This window comes from Lygodium microphyllum, chromosome 7 (genome assembly GCF_053477565.2).
Source record: "Lygodium microphyllum isolate KBCC chromosome 7, Lygodium_microphyllum_v1.1.10, whole genome shotgun sequence".
Classification (NCBI taxonomy): Eukaryota; Viridiplantae; Streptophyta; class Polypodiopsida; order Schizaeales; family Lygodiaceae; genus Lygodium; species Lygodium microphyllum.
Window position 1 is genome coordinate 73,627,590 of NC_141141.1, and position 19,348 is coordinate 73,646,937.

At 42.8% G+C, this 19,348-nt stretch overlaps 1 protein-coding gene across 3 annotated transcripts; it reads left to right on the forward strand.

Moving 5' to 3' along the window:
• The first annotated feature begins 6,121 nt into the window (after positions 1–6,121).
• Positions 6,122–14,030, forward strand: LOC148033587 (uncharacterized). 3 transcript variants are annotated; one of them, XM_087682331.1, is made up of 4 exons: positions 11,817–12,210; positions 13,070–13,344; positions 13,447–13,596; positions 13,683–14,030. In XM_087682331.1, exons 2-4 carry the CDS (start codon positions 13,243–13,245, stop codon positions 13,800–13,802), a joined length of 372 nt encoding a protein of 123 aa, XP_087538457.1. In that variant the 5' UTR covers positions 11,817–12,210; positions 13,070–13,242; the 3' UTR covers positions 13,803–14,030. The 3 variants fall into 3 exon arrangements, with proteins under 3 accessions (XP_087538459.1, XP_087538457.1, XP_087538456.1); XM_087682330.1 differs by lacking the exon at positions 11,817–12,210 and adding an exon at positions 12,379–12,678; XM_087682333.1 differs by lacking the exons at positions 11,817–12,210; positions 13,070–13,344 and adding an exon at positions 6,122–6,345 and having other exon boundaries at positions 13,525–13,596.
• Positions 14,031–19,348: the final 5,318 nt, after the last annotated feature.

Sequence of the window (19,348 nt, forward strand, 5' to 3'; positions counted from 1 at the left end):
TATTCATTAATCATGGACTCTCTCTCTCTTATATAGGGTATCAAGTAGGTTAGTTTTGTTAGTAGGTTGGTTGGTTAGAGAGAGAGAGAGAGAGAGAGAGAGAGAGAGGGAGGGGGAGGGTGATCGGGTGTAGGCATTGGAGAAGAAGGCATATCATCCCTTGCGGGAATTGTTGAGGAAGAAGAAACACCACGTTGGCACGCAGAAAGTGGAGGAAAATCGGATAAGCAAAGAGAAGGTGCTGATTTGGTTATTGGCGCAGATAATGGGCCAGTGGGGGTGCACGTGTTTGGCTCAACCAGGAGAACTAAAGGATGTTAGATATGATCAATGCCCCACCCTCATTAGGTGCTGCCAATGATCCATGGTGCTCAAAGTTGTAAGGCCCCCATTATGAGGAGAAGCCAAATGTGAGCCCGGACATTGGTTGAGTCCTGACTTGTATATCAGATGAGGTCTATGTGACCGGATGGCAAAAAGGTGACTGTTGTGGGTCTAATCTTTGGGTTAGACGGAGTGGTTAAGCTGGTAGCAACTCGAGGCACATTGCATTGAGTTGCGTGGTAAGGGAGTTAAAAGGGGCCCCTATTGTGGGGTCCGGGGGCCGCGGAAGCGGCCCCTGGCTGGGGGGTCCCAGGGGGGCCAGCGGCCCCCCTGGCGGGGGTCCGGGGGCAGCGCCCCCGGCCCGATGGTAAAGGGAATATTCCCTGGAATATTCCCTGGCCGACTAGTGGAGGCTCATATGGTAGGTCGGTCAGCAGGCCGACCTAACGACCTTCGCGGGCTATAAAAGCTAAACCCCTTCGCAGCCATCTTACACTCATCTTTCACCCAGACAGAGTTGTTGTTCCAGCTAGCCTTAAGCTCTTCACCTATCTTCTGTCTAGATCGCCATCTAAGCTTCACACAGTGGAAGCGCACGGGTGGACAGAGCCATCTTTGTATCAGTTGTTTGGAGTTAAAGAATTTTACTGATTCTTCTCTTATCTGTTGTGTACTCTCTATCTCTTTCTCAGATTCTGTTCGCTGCGCCGTGTAATATTTTACATGGTATCAGAGCCCAGGGGGCTCTAGAGATCGGAGAGCGTGCAAGAGGCAAAGGCTTCAACAGCAAAGAGAAACGATGTCGACTCCGGGAAGCAGTTCTGGCGCATCAGGAAGCGGTGCAGGAGGTGGTGCTGCTGTACCGGCTATTCAAACACTGAGGATTCGTCCACCAACCTTCAGCGAAGGCAAGTTAGATGGTACAAACTACACCTTGTGGAAGTTCAAAATTACAACTATCCTTGATTCTTATGAGCTTCTGGAGACTGTGCTGGGGACTGACGCAGAACCACAGCCTACCCCCGACCCATCAAATCCTAGTGTGATGATTCCTCCGAATGCAGATCTTCTACGAGCTTGGAAACGAAGGAATGCAGATGCATTGTGTGCCTTAGTTACAAGCTGTTCTGACAGTGTTTTGACTCTGATTCAGCATACAACCAAAGCGTCAGAGGCTTGGAATGTACTAAGGAGTCAGTATGAAACACGAAACCAAACAAGGATTCAAAACTTGGAGAATCAACTAGCAGCGGAGAAGTTTGCTGAAGGAGAGACGGTTGAAGCATTCATCACTCGGATTAAGAATCTGCGCGACCAGATGGCTGGCGCTGGGATACAAAAGACTAGCGAAGAGCTAGCTCGGAGGTGTCTTCGGATTTGTCCACAAAAGTTTGATGGACTAGTAACTGCCCTTAATACTCAGGTGAGACCTCAAGCTTTGACTTTTGAGGAGTTTTGTGCATTATTAATGGAGGAGGAGTTGAGGCTGAAAGCCCGAGAAGGAAGCAACAATGGAGATGCTGCATTCTCTGCCAATGCAAAAGGCAAAGGTGTTTCCTCCACCAAAAATGATGGTGACAAAAAGAAAAAGGGCGGCAAGAAGAAGTTTCAAGGAGAGTGCTTCTACTGTAAGAAGAAAGGACATGCAATTGCAGATTGTCGTGTCAAGAAGGCAGATGAAAAGAATGGTACCCTTAAAACTAAAGGGAAAGAGACAGCCAATACGGCTGAAGCAGAGTTGGAATTATTCATGGCGACCATTGAGGAAGTGTGCTCCTCGGCGCAAGAAGAATCTACCACTGACTCTTGGGTGTTGGATAGTGGGGCCTCCCGTCACATGACCAACAAGAAAGGTCTATACAGTTCTATGCAGCCTCTACAAGAATCCATCACTGTGACGGTTGGAAATGATGCTAAATGCCCTGCTGCGGGCACAGGTACTATTTCTTTTGTTGCTGCAAATGGTGAAGTCAAAAAGCTTTCAAATGTGTTGTATGTTCCCGAAATCAGGAGAAATCTCTTATCAGTTGCTGCCATAACTGATCTTGGTCATGAAGTGAGGTTCAAGAAGACAGGTGCAGAAATTATTGATAGTGTTGGCACAATTGTTGGCAAAGGAGAAAGAAGGAACAACCTGTATGAGCTAAGTGCTCTTACAGCCACCGCTGGAGTGGGCACAAGTAAGCTTTGGCATGAAAGGTTTGGACACATCGGATTTGCAGTATTGAAGGAGATGCAAAAGCAAGGTATGGTTGCTCACCTACCTACAATAACTGAATTGAAGGAACCATGTGAAGCTTGTATGATGGGCAAGCAACAGAGAAAGGCATTTCCACAAGAAAGCAAGAATAGAGCACATGCTCCTCTAGAGTTGGTGCATGCTGACTTGTGTGGTAAGATGCCTACACAGGCCTTGGGGGGATCTTCTTATTTTATGTTGATTGTCGATGACTACAGTAGGAAGATGTGGGTGTACTTCCTTCGTGATAAGGCTCAAGCTTTTGGTAAGTTTAAAGAATGGCTAATACTTGTTGAGAATGAAACAGGGAAAAGTGTGAAGAAATTTAGAACAGATGGTGGTGGTGAGTTCAACTCAAAGGAGTTTGAAGGCTTTTGCAAGAGCAAAGGGATCAAGCGTCAATTGACGACGCCTCACACACCTCAGCAGAATGGTGTTGTGGAACGCAGGAATCGTACCATTGTGGAGATGGCAAGATGCATGCTAAAGGGCAAGGGATTGCCTAACCATTTTTGGGCTGAAGCTGTTAATACTGCAGTCTACATTCTAAATCGGAGCTACACAAAGGCTCTCAAGGGAAAAACACCTCATGAGGCTTACACTGGTAAGAAACCATCTGTTTCACATTTCAGAATTTTTGGATGTGAATGTTATGCACATGTTCCAGATGAGAAGAGAAACAAGTTACAACCAAAAAGCAGAAAATGTATCTTCTTGGGTTATAGTGATGAGCAGAAGGCTTACAAGTTATATGACCAAGAGGCAAAGAAGATCATCGCGAGCCGTGATGTGGTGTTCAAGGAGGAGCCGCATACAGTGGAGGAGGAGAAGGCAAGGTCTTCCACTTTATCATCAAGCGAAGAAGTAGTCCACTATGAACCTGTCCCGAGAGCTATCCCTATCCTTAAGGAGGAGGAAGCATCATCTTCAGATGATGAGGAAAAAGTTCACCAACCTGACATCACCCCACCGGAAAAGCCATTGCCGCGCTGGGTGAAGCAGCTCTATGACCACAATAATCCTATGCCTGCATCTGTTGAGGAGAAGGCAGACGGACCAAGGAGGTCTCAGAGAATAGAGGAGCAAAGGAGGGCTTCTGCTCACATAGTCAACATGGCCTTGATGGTTGAGATTATGAGAGAAGTAAAGGAGCCAACTGACTTAGAAGAAGCACTTGCAGATCCATCATGGAAGGCTGCTATGCAGGCGGAGTATGACAGCATAATGAAGAATGACACTTGGGAGCTAGTGGATCGGCCAGCAAAGCGGAAGATTATTGGCACCAAGTGGATCTGGAAGGTAAAGTACAAGGCTGATGGTACCTTAGAAAAGTACAAAGCTAGACTGGTTGCCCAAGGATTTTCACAAGTTGAAGGGTTTGATTTTCAAGAGTCATTTGCCCCAACTGCCAGAATGACCACTATTCGCACGGTACTTGCAGTGGCTGCCCACAAGAAGTGGCCAGTGTACCAAATGGATGTTAAGTCAGCGTTCTTAAATGGTGACCTCAAGGAGGAGGTGTACGTGGCTCAGCCACCAGGGTTTGAGGCCCCCCATTCTGAGAACAAAGTGTGTAAACTGAAGAAGGCATTGTATGGGCTGAAACAAGCCCCCAGAGCATGGTACCAGCGGATAGATAGGTTCTTTTTAAACCTAAACTTCAAAAGATGTGCCTCAGATGCTAACTTGTATGTTTACAGGGATGGTAAAAAGTCTGTAGTGATTGTCCTATATGTGGACGACCTTCTTATTACAGGTGACTATGAAGATATGATCAACCAAACTCGAAAGGCTTTGAGTTTTGAGTTTGAAATGACAGACTTGGGCTTGCTGCACTATTGTTTGGGGATTGAAGTCTGGCAAGAGCCAGGAAAGATCTTCATCTCTCAGAAGAAGTATGCATGGGAGATCTTGAAGGCATTTGGCATGACCGAGTGCAAGGAGATAGCTACACCTATGGAGGTGAATGTAAAGTTATCCGTTGAGGATACATCAGCACTAGCAGACATTGGGAGGTATAGGAGGTTGGTCGGCAGTCTAATCTACTTGTGTAACACCAGACCAGATATCAGTTTTGCTGTTGGTGTTTTGAGCAGGTTCTCAAACAAACCTCATGAGAGTCATTGGAAGGCTGGGATGCGGGTGCTCAGATACTTGAAGAAAACTCTTGACTATGGTATCACATACAGTTTCGGAACTTCTCTTGTGGGGAACTGTGACTCAGATTGGGCAGGAGACATTGATTCCAGGAAGTCAGTTTCTGGTTATTGTTTCTCTTTGGGTTCAGGAATTTTCTCTTGGATTAGTAAGAAGCAACCAACAGTGGCATTGTCTTCTACCGAAGCAGAGTACAAGGCAGCTTGTTTTGCTGCATGTGAGGCCGTATGGTTGAGAAGGATTCTATGGCATATGGGAGTGCAGGATGAAGAACCAACTGTGCTGAGATGTGACAATCAGAGTTGCATCGCCATTGCCAAAAATCCAGTGTTTCATGCACGCACCAAACATATAGAGATCCAGTATCACTATGTGCGTGATTTGATGGAGGATGGGATAGTGGAATTGGTCTACTGTCCAACAGAGGAGAATGGAGCAGATATCTTCACCAAAGCACTTACGAAGGATCTGCTTCAAGTTCATCTTCAGAGACTCGGCATTGGGCCGAGGAGATAGTTCACCTATAGGTGGACATTGAGGGGGGGTGTTAGATATGATCAATGCCCCACCCTCATTAGGTGCTGCCAATGATCCATGGTGCTCAAAGTTGTAAGGCCCCCATTATGAGGAGAAGCCAAATGTGAGCCCGGACATTGGTTGAGTCCTGACTTGTATATCAGATGAGGTCTATGTGACCGGATGGCAAAAAGGTGACTGTTGTGGGTCTAATCTTTGGGTTAGACGGAGTGGTTAAGCTGGTAGCAACTCGAGGCACATTGCATTGAGTTGCGTGGTAAGGGAGTTAAAAGGGGCCCCTATTGTGGGGTCCGGGGGCCGCGGAAGCGGCCCCTGGCTGGGGGGTCCCAGGGGGGCCAGCGGCCCCCCTGGCGGGGGTCCGGGGGCAGCGCCCCCGGCCCGATGGTAAAGGGAATATTCCCTGGAATATTCCCTGGCCGACTAGTGGAGGCTCATATGGTAGGTCGGTCAGCAGGCCGACCTAACGACCTTCGCGGGCTATAAAAGCTAAACCCCTTCGCAGCCATCTTACACTCATCTTTCACCCAGACAGAGTTGTTGTTCCAGCTAGCCTTAAGCTCTTCACCTATCTTCTGTCTAGATCGCCATCTAAGCTTCACACAGTGGAAGCGCACGGGTGGACAGAGCCATCTTTGTATCAGTTGTTTGGAGTTAAAGAATTTTACTGATTCTTCTCTTATCTGTTGTGTACTCTCTATCTCTTTCTCAGATTCTGTTCGCTGCGCCGTGTAATATTTTACAAAGGACGGTCTGGTTCTTCTAGTGGAGGAAAGGTGGCTCATGAGAGACTCGTGTAGGAGTTCGGTTATGGGAACGAGAGGCGCACGGGCTGAGACTCAAACTTTTTGCAAAACTAAGTCGAGTGAAGCGAGAGGTAATGCGCGCTGTTTAGCATGAGGAAGATTGTACAAAGTTGGGACAAGAAGGAAATGGAGGGGTCTCAGGGGCGGCAAGAACAGGGAGACTGGAGGCGGAGGAGCCATAGACGCGCCAGCAAGAGGAGGAGCGTCTAAAGGGGGCGGCGGAAGTGCCAACTGACGAGCCGCAACAACTGGGATAGGAGGAGCCCGCCACAACATAGAAAAGGGGTAAGTTTGTGGTGAAGTCTAAAATTCTGGGAATGATGATGATGGCTCATTGGCATTGTTTGTACTGACAGGAACAAAACATGGACAGGAGATCAACGAATCTTCATAAAAAATGAGAGTATGTGCAAATAAAAATCTGTGTGTGCAGATAAAAATCTGTGTGTCCTGTCGTCATAAAGGTTACCCCACGAGGTTCACCGTAACCTACAAAGATTGCCTTCAGAGCTTGATCGTGCAACTTCTGGCGATCATCTCGGGGAATGAAAGCATAAATAGGAGCCCTAAAGACACGAAGACACGAGTAATTTGGTAATCTTCCATACCATTTCGTGTATAGGATTGCTCCAATGCTTTTAAAGGGAACCCTATTCTACAAATAGCATGCTGTTGACACAGCTTCTTCCCAGTAAGAAGCAAGAAGGCCGGATACTTTCAACATACTACGAGCAGCATCCATCAAAGTGCGATCTCGTCTCTCAACAATGCCATTCTACTGCGGATTGTCAGGTACAATGAAACGTTGATGAATGCCATGGGCTTGACAGTAAGCTCTAAACAAGTGTGAGGTATATTCCCCCTCCATTGTTTGATTGTAGGGATTTAATTTTGTATGGTAGTTTATTTTCAACTAATTTATGATAGAACAAAGGAAGATGCTTTGTCTTTCAAAAAGGAGACAATGAAGGTAAGAAAATACTTATGGTAAGTGATCCAACAGGCATAGGACCACATAAATCCGTATGAATGATTTGTAACGAATAGGTCAAGGGTGTTCTATGTCTGGGATACTTGAATTAGCCAATTTTCCATGGATACAACCCTCGCAAAGTGACAGACGACTTTGAAAAGGTAAGGTAAAAGCCAAACAGGATTTAAGAATATGCATCATAGACCGATGATTAAGATGGCTAAGGTGGTAATGCCACAACAGGGTCTTGTAAGGAATGTCCAGTGAACTAGTGGCAAAATGAATAGAATGGGCAAGTGTGAGGATTCTACCTAGAAAGTAAAGACGCCCATACTTAGGACATGTAACCACATAAGTACGGCTAGAGGGAAGACGGTGATGGATAGCACAATGATCATGATGAAACTCAACAAAAGTAGTTGGGCTACTAATTTTACTAATCGAAATTAGATTTTTTGAGAGTTGAGGAACATAGTAAACATGACCATTGACATAGTGTTACCATCCGATAACTCAATTTGGGTTGTTCCGACAACGAGTGCTTGTTGAATGCCATTAACTCCAAAGTGTATATCAAAGGGAGTAGACAATGGGCGTAGTTGGTGACGAGAGGTTAGATGACAAGTGGCACCAATATATCAAAGGGAGTAGACAATGGGCGATAGTGGCGGAGCCAATCTTGACGAGAGGTTAGATGACAGGTGGCACCGGTGTCGTGACACTGCGTGTCTACCACTGCAAACTTGAGGGTAGAATTTTCAAAGTTTATAATGACGCACAAAGGTAGATGGACTCAAATTTGCAAGCTGCATGAGTGATTGGGCACGAAGTTCTTTTCTAAAGCATGTTCTTGTTAGGACACAAATCATGGAAAAATGGATCACATGAAGAAGACTCGAGGACTTGATGAAATTCGGATGTTGCCAATGCAGATGATATGACTTTTTATAACAAATTGGATCAATATTTTGTAGTCCATGAAAGCTAAAGGATATCTGCTCATATTATGGACATTTAAGTGGAGTAATGCTACAACCAACACTTGCATTTTTTGTGAAGATGAATAAAACAAGCTCTACAAAAAGAATGTTGTGTGTTCAAAATGAGCATCAATAGTATGTATCTTGCACAATGAAACAACTTGCCATATTGGTACATTCGGTATTGGCAAGGCTCATCGAAATTACACATAACTTGGATAATGACCTCTCTTGAAATCTATGGAGCTATAAATCTTGCTATTATACTTTGTGAAAATGAGTGTCCAGTAATGACGTAATTGATGATGATTATAAAGAAGAGATGCTTAAAAAGCTTTTGATTGGCGTTTTTAAATAGACAAAAGCTGATTGATATTAACAATACCATTGATTTTAGCAACGCCATTGATTTTAGGATAAAAAATTTTGGATGCTTTTCCAAATAGCTTATGGACTGGTAAGCAAATATAAAGACCAATGAGCTTAGTGGACAGGGATGTGAACAGAAGTGAAGACCATCAAACAAAGGAGCTCTGCAACATGAAGACGATCGAAGAGAAGTAGCCGAGGAGCTTTGCGACATCGGAGGACGGGGATAAGAGAAAGACTACATCGAATCTTCAGTGGATGTTGCTGTGAACGGGGTGACAAAGGCGAGAAGAAGAACAACAAAGGCTATTGCGGGGCCTAAGCAGAGGAATCATCATGTCAACGGAAGACAAACGAAGACATGAGGAGGCATTTGAAGAGAGATTGGAAGGCTACAATGGGAAGAGCAACATGGGATGACAAAGCAAGATCGACGAAGGCTGCTAAGACTGTGGAGAGAGTGACGATCCCTCAAAGAGAAAGAGCACATCAATCAAAATACAAAACCAAAGCTTCCCCATTGATAGCCATGGTGGGTTGAAGAGGAAGGTCTCTTTTTAAAGCCATATCCTTGCCTGCTTCCGCACCTAGGATGACGATACATGGACCAGCTTGTCCCATGTGATTGATAGTGAGCGGAAACTCAATGATGAATGAGGTAATGCTTCATTCGAGTCGAGCAATGAGGTATATATATTATTTTCTGTTGATCAACGGATATATTAGAGCATGTTTGTGGAAAGCTCACAAGGAACTCACGCTGAAGGTAAAGTAGGCTTAAGTTGTTTGTGTTTAGAGGGGAGGCTTCTACAGGTTGCGAGCCATAAAGGACATCTAGCTGCACATAAAAAAATAAAACAATTAAGAAGCTAGCAAGCCACAGAACTCTTTTGTTGAATAAGATGATCATCACTATAGGTTGCTAACACTCAATTATTATTCAGATAGAGCTCGCAAGAGAGCAGGAAGGAAGAAAAAAGGAAGGATAACCAAGACTTGAAGATGGAGGTGTCCAAGATGTCCATGGAGGTTGGCATCGATGGAGTTGTTGTGATCATAGTAGACAACCCTCCCATCAATTCCCTTTCCGTTCCAATCTTTTTGGGGATTGAAGACAAATTGTAGTAAATTCTGTTTGGAGTTGTAGCATGCGAGAGGGCTTACAGACATCCAAGGCCTTGAGGAATTTGCTCGACACGGCGTACTTGGAACTTGATTGGTCACCACAAACGTAAACATTAAGTAGAAGATTCGTCGACTCATGATTCAATAGATGAACAGTCCTATGACATGGAAAGAAAGCCGTCAAACATATTAGAGCCCTTCAAAGATAACATCAAGGCTTGTCTTATCATGCAGCTGTACTCATGCAAAAGGAACACCATATTGGAGAATATAGGAATTTTCCATAATTTTGCAATACGTGGTCAAATCTTTGGATTTATCATAACTTGAACACTATAACTCTGAATTGAGCGCTCTATAGCTCAATAGATTTAATTTTTCAATTGTTTTCTAATGATAGGTCACATCACATGGTCTTGAGAAACTTATGGGCATGCTATTTGGGTGCCACCTTTTTAGTTTTCAAAAAATAGAAATTGGGAGATTTTCAAACTCACTAATATTGTATTAAGGGTTGTATTTGTGAAATAGAAGAAGAAGAAGTACTAAACGTAATCTCTAATGGATGAATATGTCTAAACCTTGCACTTGGAGTGGAGCCTTGGAATCCAGGACTTTGTATCGATATTCTACTACAATACTACTTTCACTTACGATGACAACTCCAAGATTTGCTTCTTTGTACTATCAAAGGCTTTAGAGGAAATAATCACTTCTCTTTTCATGAAAATCCATGATATATAAAACTCTCATGTGACCAAATTTGGAAATTCTCTAGAAAACTGATCTATGTATAAGAACATATCATGAAGATTGAAATCTTTGTAATCTCGCTTTTCCTTATCATACCAACATACGTAATTGATGAAAAGAAAATCCTAACCACTCTTTACTCCATGAATTTATCTTGATCATCTCTTGCTCCCATCTCACAAAGCGTCCCTCACTACAAGAGAAAGGCCCTATAGACGCGCACTGTACACGCGAAAAAGCGGGCACATTTATAAGCGTGTGTATCAGCGTGTCTATTCACGCTAGTATAAAAAACGCATCTATATATCCGTGTTTATAAGCGCGCTTATAAATGCAAAAATAAATACACATATTTTTCATTTCTCATAAAGTCCCTGAATATGACCAAACCTCTTAACAGCTAGTATTTGTTTGAATAGGGCATGATTGGATGTATATACGACATAATTACACCTGGATCATAAGCTAGGACATGATATACATGTATAGGGCATATACATGCATAGGACATGATATATATTACCAACTTTATTTCTTTCTGAGTATTACAAATATACATCCAATCATTCAAAGCTAATTATATATATGCAATTTCATGCCCTATATACATCCAATCATGCCCTATACAAATGTGATTGGATGTATATATAGATCAAAGGTTGACTTGTGCATTTGCAATATATATATATATATATATATATATATATATATATATATATATATATAGAGAGAGAGAGAGAGAGAACTGATCAATACACTCACATGTCTCATTTGTTGTGCACTTAACCTAGCCATGCATGCCAATTCATAGCATGAGTACATTGATGTAAATCAGTTGGCTTGTGTATGTGCAAGCTATTCCAATCATGTCAAGGTGCACTTATAACTCACATATAATTTTAGATAAGGTGGACCACATGTAGCCAATGTAAACATGTCCTCTTTTCATCATCTTTAGCCAGTGTGTCCACTTGTTGGTGACTAAAATAGATCACTGTAAGGATACTTTGCAATACCAACAAGCCAACTACAAATCTCTTATCTATGAAATATATAAGGAAATTAACTTGGTTAATTTGATGAGGTCAAGTTTTCCTTCCATGGATAGTGTGGTTGGCTATATTCTACTTCAAGGTTATAGGAACTTACAGAAGTCAATGGAGCATCCTAAAAATGACGATACTCTAATTACTATATCAAGTCACTTCATGTACATATCTTTGATTGATTGATGGATAATATGCCTTTCTCTATCTCTTTCGTATACACCTTCATTGCATTATCTCTCTCTAGCTAAAAACCATTCGTGCTTTATCCACCTATTGATACTTGCATGCAATTGTAAGTGGGATGGTCTAGTAAGTCACCACATATGTGCCAATTGACTTGCCAATCCGTTATCTCTTATCCTCAAGCTTTGTTATATATGTCACCATATAGGTCAATTGATTCCCTAAATGCATGCATTAATACTTACAACATGGAGGCAAACATTTTGATATTGAAAGACTAGGAAAGTCATGTCATGTTGATCCAAAAACAACCAAAAGCTAGTATCTCATTAGTTTAATTATTTCTGCGCGTCTGTAAGCGCGTGTAATAGGTATTATCTATGCAGATACACGTGCTTACAGACGCGCCACGCAGGTATAGAAAAAAATTAAAAATAGTTGTGGCTTTCTTTTCAAACCTATGCTTTCCTGCGTTTTTTACGCGTTTTCTACTGTTCGAGCTCGACAGCACTACTCATGTCTATCTATCACTTCATGAAGACAATGAGGCAAGGAAATAAGAGTAAAAAGAGGACAAGAGGAAAGAAGAGCCAAAGAGTAAAGAACAAGAGCCAAATAGCAAGGAAGAGAAGAAGATTCAAGCAACTTACCAAGGGAAGGGAGAAGGAGGACAAGGAACTTGCCACCTAGCCGCTACCTGTTGGAACAAGCAAAGAAGGTAAGTTCTTTTTCTCTCTCTCAATCTTGGTTGCTTTCTCTCTCTGTTTGTCTCTCTCTTCACATGCTGGATCCTGTCATCTATGGAGGTTTTTTTGCACGTTTTTTTAACCAAGTTTGAAAAGAAATGGTCCGACTGTGCGTGTCTGTCAGCGCATCCAGATGATAGTGTAGATGCAGGTATAGATGCGGAAATAGACGCGTTGACAGACGCACACAGAGACGCTAATATAGACACACACAGAGACGCTGATATAGACGCAGCATGTAATATGTTTTATTTGCACAGGGTAATATGATTTTTCTTGTGTAGATGTGGAATCCTGGATCCTCCAGCACCCCATTCAACAAGGAGCAATTCATGGGGGAGATGACCAATTATCTTGGTCACCCTCCCACTGCAGAGAAGGTTTTCTGTGTGATATCCGGGACACCTATCACATCTTTGCCTACACAGGGATTAGCTGAGGTATATGGATCGACCGAAGCACGTGCATCTGCAAAAGCGCATGTATCGAGTGAGGTAGAGGGTAGTGCTCGTCGAGGGAGGAGGGAGAGTCATGCAGAAGGACGAGGAGGTCGAGGGCTTTGTGGGGGTTGCCTAGGTAATGGCTCTCGATCACCCTCACCGAAAAATGAGAGAGGTGAGTCTCCACAAATATACTACTCTGTCACTGATGTTGGTGGTATCTTGCATGACTCTGAGGGGAGGGAAGTGATAGCCTACTTGAGAAGTGTCGTGCATGCCACATACAAAGATTGCATGATTCCTTTCAAGCACAAAAAAAATGGTTTGTGGCAAGAGGTACTGCGGGCAGTATATAGAAGGTACCCTAATCCAAAGAATTCATGATTCTCAGATGATTGGGGACGGTCAAATGTAAGAGACATGCTTCATAACAAGAGGTCTCATCTTATGACGTGTGCCGAGGAGTCACTGGGGAGACAAGAGCAGGGGTGCCCTGGATATTGCCAACCACCCAATTGCCACCGCAAGGAGTGAAAAGAGGCCAAGAAGAGAGCAGTAGAGAAAATGACAAGTCGCCAGCATGTAGAGGCACGACGTATTCAGATGGCAACCATGGGATCGCCGCATTATGGATCGGGTGGCAGGGAATCATGGGAGACTGAGTTTGTAAGTATTATTTGATTTCTTTTTTAAAATTAATTTTTTTAATTTGTTTCACTTCATTATGTAGTGTGTTTTAATACGTTGTATGTTCAAATTGTTTTGTAGTATCATATCGTTGGTAGGATATCTACTCCTAGAGAGGTAGGCTACCATCGAGGTCATAACCGAGCGTCTACTTGGCAGCATTTCTACGAGGAGAGACTCATCATGGAGGAGCAATATAATCGCGCCATAAGGATTCCACCACCAGAAGATGTATGTTTTATTTTTTACATAAAAAGTACAGATAACTTTAATTTATTGTTTGTAATGGTATTTATGTACCTTAATCCTTTGTGTAGGCGAACCCTGATGCAGTTGAGGATAGCGAAGGGGAGACTAGCAGTAGTAGTGGCGGCAACAGCAGTGGCACAAGCATAGGTGGTGATAGCGATGATGATGCCTCTTTTGAGGAGATATAGAGGAGCCCCATGCATGCATGCCTCCCCTTGGCTTGGAATTTTCATTTTTGATACGTATTAATTTCAGCTAGTGTTTACGACCATGACCATGCTTGAGGTCAGAAGCACTAGAACTCATAATGTAAAAACGTTTCATCTATATATATGAAATTTCGTGTTCTACATACATTGTTTTGTTTTCAGTATCCAATCTTCGAAATAATCTTTCTCTATTTTTCCTAAGCATAGAATTTGATGTTGATGGGGGGGAAAAAACCAAAGAGCATGTGGCTTGCACATACTCTCTGGTTTTTTTTTCATACCTCTGTTTTGCGCGTCTATCAGCGCATCTAAATTGCATGATAAATGCGTGTCTATTCTCGTCAAAAACTCGCAGAGTAAACGCTTTTTTAGATGCATAGATACACGTGTGTATAGACGCACAATATGAATATATCCACTTTTTTAAAAATATGATTATATATTTATGTAGCGCGTCAATACGCGCGTCTACGTGGGCGTGTAACTTTGACTATAAGCGCGCTTTTAGACGCGATACTGTAGACGCAGAGGTAGGCGCGGTAATAAATACACCAGACATTTTTTTTCACAGTTCAAATATTGCGTCTACAAGCGCGTCTATCGAGCGTTTTTGTTGTAGTGCCTGTGCAAGCAACTTTCACGAACTCCCTCGCACAATTTCCGTGTGACATGGTATCCAAAATTCATGTGGATGTTGTATCCGATAAAGGAACATAAGAAACCATGAATGCCAAGAAAGCATATTTAGTAGAAGATGCTTCCTATGAATAAGATTGGTTATGAGATTCATCAAAAGGGGCATCATGACCCTCACAATCAAAAACATAACTAGCTTGATTATATCTGAATTTGTTTTTTCCTTTATTATGTTTGTTATGCCAACAATCGCAGGAAAGATGTCCTATGTGATTGCATATACCTTTATTATGTTTGTTATGCCAACAATCGCAGGAAAGATGTCCTATGTGATTGCATATACGGCAATGAGGCTTGGTTAGCCTACATGTTTTTGCCATGGAGGTTGACTCGAAAGGCTTATATGATTGAGAATTTGTGCGATTACGAGGAAAAGAAGTAGAATTTGAGGGAAATGAACGAGGCCAAGGTTTTGCATACATTACAAGAGTGGAAGTGGAAGAAGCTGGTGTTGAGATAGATGCACACATGGTTGGTTCTTGTAAGATTGCAAGAATTAGCAACAATATGGCTAAATTGGCATGATTGGTTTTGGTTGTCATGAACAATATTTGCCATGTAGGAGGAAGAGAGGCTAATAAGCACATGGCCCGTAGGTTATCAAGTCAAATAAGGCCCGAGATTGTGAGATCATCAAGGGCAGACCTCCAGTTTTGCAAAAATGTAGAAACATCATTAGCATTAGTCATAATAAATTTCATTAATTTTTTAAGATTAGCAACTTGAGAAGAGACGTCAGTATATTGGTAAGTATCTTGTAATTATTGATTCCTCCAGATTGGAGCAGCCGTAGTCAAAGTTCTTACAGTCTGTTTTTGCTCAAGTGGCATCCGGCATTAAAAGGGTTCCGTTTGATAATGGTAAGGAGGTCAAGTTTTTTGCAATAAATGACTCCATAGTTGATAATTGAAGTCGGTTAATTTATTGACTTTGTAGATACAAGAAGCAGCAGCCGCTTGAGCCATCGTGACAATTGTTCGGATCAGAAGTCAGGACGCCTTGGCACTACGTGATGTCTCATTGTGTTGCTTCGCTCCTCAAGCCAGGCGAGATACCATGTAGGAATGTAACAACAATGTGTTAAATACAAAGCAGTGAATCGTTGCTACGCAGAATAGAGAAGAAGTAATAATGTATTATTCAGAATTGTATGGTTACATATTCAGTCGCCTTTTCATCACAGGTGCGACGTTTCCAATTAGGAATGAAAATATGTCTTGTGGGTCAAAAGCGGCGTGCCCGTGGGTCAAAAGCAATGTTTCGTGGGCACCTTCCGCGACTTCCTTTCGGCCACCGCTACCCAGGTGTACTACTGCGAGAGCATGCGCCGGCTGGCTGGCCAACGTGGAGGAGCACAAGAGGCCGCGGAGGGACTTTATCTATTCAAGAGCCTTCGATGTCCTAATCGAGTTCGCCCTGTGGGAGGCCATGGCTAGGAGGCCTCCCACTATCAGAAACAGGTAGAGAAAGCATGACGGAGAGGAGTAACAGAGACAGGGTGCAGAACTGAGAACAGAGAATAGGCACACAGGATTAGGCGAGAGAGAGATGATCTATTTATCAAAGTATTGCATACATAAATAGTAAATGCAAATTTTGCATGATATGAAAGTTGACATTTTCAGGTCTCGAGGCTTCCAGGTGTATTTACACCAACACCCCCCCCCCCCCCCGCCCCTCAGTTGAATGCTAAGAGAGGATTTTATTTCATTACTTTGAGCCTATTACAAGTGCATGGTTGTGCCTATATGTAATAAGACTGTGCTCTCTTTTTTTAAAGTCAATCAAGTGATGGAAGCGCTAAAATAGAAAAGGATTTCAGTCTATAGCTTTATAATTTGAGCTTATAGACTATTACATCAATTATCTCGGATCAAATTGAAATTGGTTGATGAAGAAGATACAAAGAGTTTTTTTTTTTCTTTACTTTAGCTTCCACTTGTGGTTCATGCCTTGCACTGTTAACATTCCAAGATGCTCCAATAATAAAATTCTTTACTTTAACTTGTCGTGTTTGAACTACAACCAATACATCCCACCCTAACTTGAAGGGAAGAATTCGCATGATATTGATGATGAAGAGCATTTGTCCATCCATAAGTTGAAGAACTTTAGAAATATGATCATACCGATGTTGCTTGCTGGGTGCCAAACATAGAGAAGCTATAAAATTTGCACCACAAGAATCCAAACAAACAATTGATTTTAAAATCATGGCCTTGTAGGTATCAACTGAAGCTATGTGCTGTTGCTCAAATTCATGCCAACTGGACTGTCCAAAAATTTCTTAGGAAATCCAAAATAAGGAGATTGAATCATTTGATAATGTTATCTCTGAAAAGGGGAGTGAACCCTCGGACATTGTTGGCATGGAGGAGGGGAGTGAACCCTCTAAAAAGGGGATTGAACCCTTTGAAGTTACTGCCTGCATAGAGGGGATTGAACCCGCTAAATTTTCCCACGTAAGAGAAGTGACCTCTATTATTATTATTGTAGGAGTGTCTGCATCTGAGGCTTTGAGATTTGAGAAAAAAAATGACAAAAACCATAAAGGCCATCCTCTTGTTGTAGAAATTCAGAGAAATTTGTGTATGCTGTCGGAAATGCTTCATTTTTAGTCCTTGAAGGCATGCCGGCATCATAGAGGAGCTCATCCATAAAATCAACATGAGTATTAGAATCAAGATGAAGCACAACATCAAAATTCGGTATCTTCCCATTATAAACAGCATCATATGGACTGTCTTCCTTGAAATCTGCATGGCTAGTCAGAGCAAGGGAGACATCAACAGCAGTAAAATCATCCTGGACAGTATCTACTTCAAGCTTCAGGGCAACGAGAACTTCATCTTCTAGTTGCGATTGGAAAGCATACCCAACATCGTCTACAGCAGACAAGATGCCCAATTCATCTTCCTCATTGTCAACCATCGGATCATGGTTGACATCCACCATTGTAGGGGTGGGCATTAGAGGCACTTCTTCTCTGGAGTGTGGTGGGCAAGGAGTAACAAACCTGATTGTGTCAAGCAAGGCTGGATTATTCCACTTTTCTTCCCCATTTCTGGTTGCGGGAATAGCAAAGGTATCTACAGGCTTCAAAATGCGAGCATGCGACTCTTCATCATTCTTGTGATGAGTATCAATTGGGCAGGATGATTCATAATCTGCAGTAACATACTTAATGGCTGTAAGAAAGACGGCAATAGTATAAACTTCATCTGTTGTGTTGGTAACATCATCGACCAACATTGGGCCAGCTTCTCTGAAGTAATAGGGGTGCATCACAGGGCAGCAATATCTAGAAGCAAGTACACCATGACTGGTAGAATTTGCAGGTGATGCTTCTTCCTCTCTGGTAATGACAGGCAAAAGGTCCCATGGTAGAACTTGGTGAATGATACCATGTGGGAGGCCATGGCCAAGAGGCCTCCCACTATCAAAGATAGGAAAAGAAAGCATGACGAAGAGGAGTAACAGAGACAGAGGCACACAGGATTACGCGAGAGAGAGATGATCTATTTACCGAAGTATTGCATGCATAAACAGTAAATGATTTGCATGATATGAAAGGATGTCATGCATTTTCAATTCTTGAGGCTTTCAGGTTTATTTACACCAACACACCCTCGATATCGAGTTGGACGAGTGCATGCTTGTCCACCCGCTCCTCCTTTCGATAAGGGACGCAATGCTCTACCACATCTGCTGGCTCAACTATCTCCTCTCCTTCGAGAAGTAATACAAGGATGGTGACTTCTTCAACCTCGTCTCCATCCTCTACTACAACTTCCTTAAGGACTCCGTCGAGGTTGCCGCTAAGAACAATGCCAGTGGCACTCACAGCATCGTTACTCCTCCCGACCTCCAGCAAATCATGCTGGATGTCTGTTAGCTCATCAAGGACATGGACAAGGAGTGTGTGAGCCTCCTCCGAGACATCCGCAACGGCTATGATCCCTCCTTGCATGTAAGTGAGGAGCTAGACGTCTACATCTAGAGCCTCACCTACTGGCTTTGCGGCAACCTATCCTTCCACTTCGTTGACACGCGCCACGGCCTTCACATTGCCAGCTACACCTCCAATAACTTGCTCGCACGCCTGCCTGAGGCCCTTCCACACAAGCTCGATCTCACCACCTGCAAGGCCACTGTAGTTGCAACGGCGACTTAATCAAGATGAGCTAGACCGCCCTTCCTCCTGCCTCATTAAAATGAATCGAGTGCAAAACTTAACAAAGATTACCACGTTTAGTCTTGCATTGCCTACATGAGACTCCACTCCTTATCCATTCAGTAATTGGCTCTGCACTTCTAATTCAAGTAGTGGAATCATGTAAACACTGAATCATGTGAACATCTCCTCCCATGAACACAAACAAGACCAACTTTTTTACTTTTAATGTACTTTGCATGAAGTTGTATTAAAGGGTTTAAAAATATTTACAAGTAAAGGAGACTGCCCATTTCATCTTGCTAATGAGATATAACTTGTTGGTAGAGCTTATTAGGTCCAAAGCGCTGGGATGTCAAAAAACAAGGGGGGATGAGGGTTCCTAAACATAGGTAGATGTTTATTATCACGGAAGCTAAGATTGGTGAAATGTCAAAATCTTCCAAGCTCTTTGGTGCATGCTCCACACCTCATCTTACAACCTAGATATAACTTGTTGGTAGTAGTTTGTTAGGTGCAAAGCACTAGGGACGTTAGATAAGCGGAGATCAAGGCTCCAATACATAGGTAGATGTTTATCTTGGAAGCTAAGTTTAGTGAAATATCAAAATCTTCCAAGCTCTTTGGTGCATATTTCAAACCTATTCCATGTGAT